The 2,987-nt window shown below is 44.1% G+C and overlaps 1 protein-coding gene across 1 annotated transcript in view; it reads left to right on the top strand.

Moving 5' to 3' along the window:
- MARK1 (MAP/microtubule affinity-regulating kinase 1) overlaps nt 1-2,987 on the top strand; it is a 121,337-nt gene that overhangs the window by 107,013 nt on the left and 11,337 nt on the right. The window contains exons 14-16 of the mRNA XM_006761334.2: nt 31-131; nt 1,539-1,703; nt 2,103-2,354. Of these exons, the coding sequence (XP_006761397.1) occupies nt 31-131; nt 1,539-1,703; nt 2,103-2,354 (518 nt within the window). The remainder of the gene's footprint in view (nt 1-30; nt 132-1,538; nt 1,704-2,102; nt 2,355-2,987) is intronic.

The following is a 2,987-nucleotide window of genomic DNA, read 5'->3' as shown; positions in this document are numbered from 1 at the left end:
TTAAAATTGCTTTTCTTTTCCATTTTAAAGAACAACGTATATGCCGGAGGAAGCATGGCAAGAAGGAACACGTACGTCTGTGAAAGGACCACAGACCGCTACATGGCGCTGCAAAATGGAAAAGACAGCAGGTAAGCGTCACAGTGCTTACCCGAGAATAATTTCTATGCAGTTCAGTACTAGTCACTAGTGAAGGGTGGGGCTCCACTGTTACTGTGCTACAACCAACTGCTCATGGGTCAAGAGGGAAGGAAATACAGAACAGTAAGAATGCAGCCAGTCATTCTTTTTTTATATAGTATATTTCTATTGATTTCAGAGAGGAAGGGAGAGGGAGAGAGAGAAACATCAACGATGAGAGAGAATCATTGATCAGCTGCCTTCTGCACGCCCCCTATTGGGGATCGAGCCTGCAACTGGGGCATGTGCCCTGACTGGGAAACTGAACCGTGATCTCCTGATTCATAAGTTAATACTCAACCACTGAACCACACTGGCCTGGCAACAGCCAACCATTCTTACTAGGGGGAATATTTAGGGAAAACAGGAGGTAAATCTCTTAACCTGAGAATTTTCTACTAAAATCTTCTCTAATCCGACCTTCATAATTTGGATCGCATTCTCGTATATGTCTGCTGCTTTCTTCTTACCTCCTTCCCTCTCCCCCTCCCTCAAGTCATAACCGTATCCAAATCCCAAAGGCGTGGTTTTTCTTCCTCTACAGAAATGTGGCCCTCTCAGCTGATCCTTGAGAACCATGCAATTCTCAGTGTTTTATTTTAACTAGTGATAAACCATATTTTCATTATTTAAAAAATTTAGCTTCTTTTCATCATGAGTTATAATACAGAACTATTCATCAATATAATACAAAAAAAGGGCAGGGAGTTCATTCTAATAAAATTCTGTGCTGAGTTCCATCCTTAGTCATTTCAGTAGACTACACAGACCATTCTTACATTTGTTTCCTCTCAGTTAATGGACACTGTATGTCATAGAAATGGATCTCCTTGGACCTAAGATCCCTTAGGTTAAAAGAATAGTTGGGAATTGATTTCTGACTTCTTATTTTTCCTGTACTAAGCCCTCATCTGGTGTTTCTTTAATCTGCAACAGTTAACGTATTAATTCATGATAGGAACAGAAAGTGTTTTAATAATACCTCCAGCAATAATATTTTTGCTATAATTATGAATTCTTTTTGTATAACGGGCAGTGACCCAAAGCAACACATCACACCATACTGTGCTTTTTGGAAAGGGAAAAATATCCCCAGTCACAATCATGTTATCCATAAAAATCATTTCAGTCCGTCTCCGAATCACTTACAGAAGGAGGGTAAGTGTGGGTGAGGTCCTTATTTCCCACTCTATACATCGTTCCCAAGAACATCGACTTGTGGGTCACTAATCATGCCATTAGTGCTAACTTCTTTTAAGTGTTGGAGTCATGAAAGGTGTTCGTCAGTTTACTTTAAAAAATGTAGTTCTTAAATGTTAGTGACCTGCCGCTTCTCTGCGTTTGTTCCATGTGCAAAGCCTCACGGAGATGTCGGCCAGCAGCTTGTCTTCTGCCGGCTCTGCCGTGGCCCCTGCTGTCCCCTCAGCCCGGCCCCGCCACCAGAAGTCCATGTCCGCCTCCGGTCACCCGATCAAAGTCACACTGCCAACCATTAAAGACGGCTCCGAAGCTTACCGACCTGGGTAACGTGCTGGCTGCATTTCATTTTGTTTGTTAAAGAATTTTTTAAATATGTTTTTATTGATTTTAGAGAGAGGTAGGGTGAGGGAGAGAGAGAGAGAAACATCAGTGATGAGAGAGAAACATTGATCAGTTGCCTCCTGCACAACCCCTACTGGGGATGAAGCCTACAACCCAGGCATGTGTCCTGACCAGGAATCCAACCTTGACCTTCTGGTTCATGGTCAACTACTGAGCCACACTGGCCAGGTGCTAAATTTTTTTAAAAAAAGAAAAGAAATAGTAATAAAGAGTTCTTATTGCCCTTAAAAAAAAAGTGGGCATAGCACGTTCTGTCTAGTTTGGAGTGGGAGCTTCCTGGGCCGTTACTCTGAATAGTGCGTCGTGACTTGTCCCCACAGGACCACCCAGAGAGTGCCTGCCGCGTCCCCGTCTGCCCACAGTATTAGTGCCAGCACCCCAGACCGAACCCGCTTTCCCCGCGGCAGCTCCAGCCGCAGCACCTTCCACGGGGAGCAGCTCCGGGAGCGGCGCAGCGCCGCCCACGCCGGGCCCCCCGCGTCTCCGTCCCACGAAAGCGGGGCCTTTGCCCACGCCCGGCGGGGCACGTCCACCGGCCTCATCAGCAAGATCACCTCCAGATTCGTTCGCAGGTCAGTCCCGCGGGCTCCGGTGTGCGGTGGCCTCCGGGGATTAGAAAGGAAGTGTGTTTGGGGCTTTTCTTTCCTCTTCATAGTGATTTTTCAAAGTGGTTTCATGACATTTCATGAGAGCTGCTCTTTTGCAGAAGTTTGAAGAAAAAAATCCAGGACGATAAAATCTTTTCTCTTAAGAGAAAGAAGAAAAACGGACAAAATGAGAATTAAAAATTTTTCTAGAGTGGAGAGAGCAAAACTTGACCTCAAAAATGTGTTTTAAAAGCCTTAATTTCGAAAAGGGAATGAAATAGGAGTTTACATTTATCCTTTAAATTGCTCACTAATAATAGTTTCCCTCTTTCTTGTAAAAAGCCTATATATATAGCTGCATAGATTTCTTATGTAATTTAATATGATAAAATCTTAACCTCAGTAAACACAAAATGAATAGCAAACTTCTGATCTAGTAAAATAGTAAAACTGCACTCTCCTGAGAAAGCAAGCATGAGTGTGCAATGCACATTGGTTATATGGGTTGCTGACCACAGTGCAGGTTGATGTAAATTTGACGTTACTGGGTCCCTGCGGTCCCCTTCCCAAGACCTGCATTCCTGGCTGCTCCTGCGCCTCCTTCAGGTCCTTGCTGAA

This window comes from Myotis davidii, unplaced genomic scaffold, assembly GCF_000327345.1.
Source record: "Myotis davidii unplaced genomic scaffold, ASM32734v1 scaffold174, whole genome shotgun sequence".
Taxonomy (NCBI): domain Eukaryota; kingdom Metazoa; phylum Chordata; class Mammalia; order Chiroptera; family Vespertilionidae; genus Myotis; species Myotis davidii.
The sequence above is the reverse complement of the archived record's forward strand: the minus strand, read 5'-3'. Positions and strand labels throughout refer to the sequence as shown.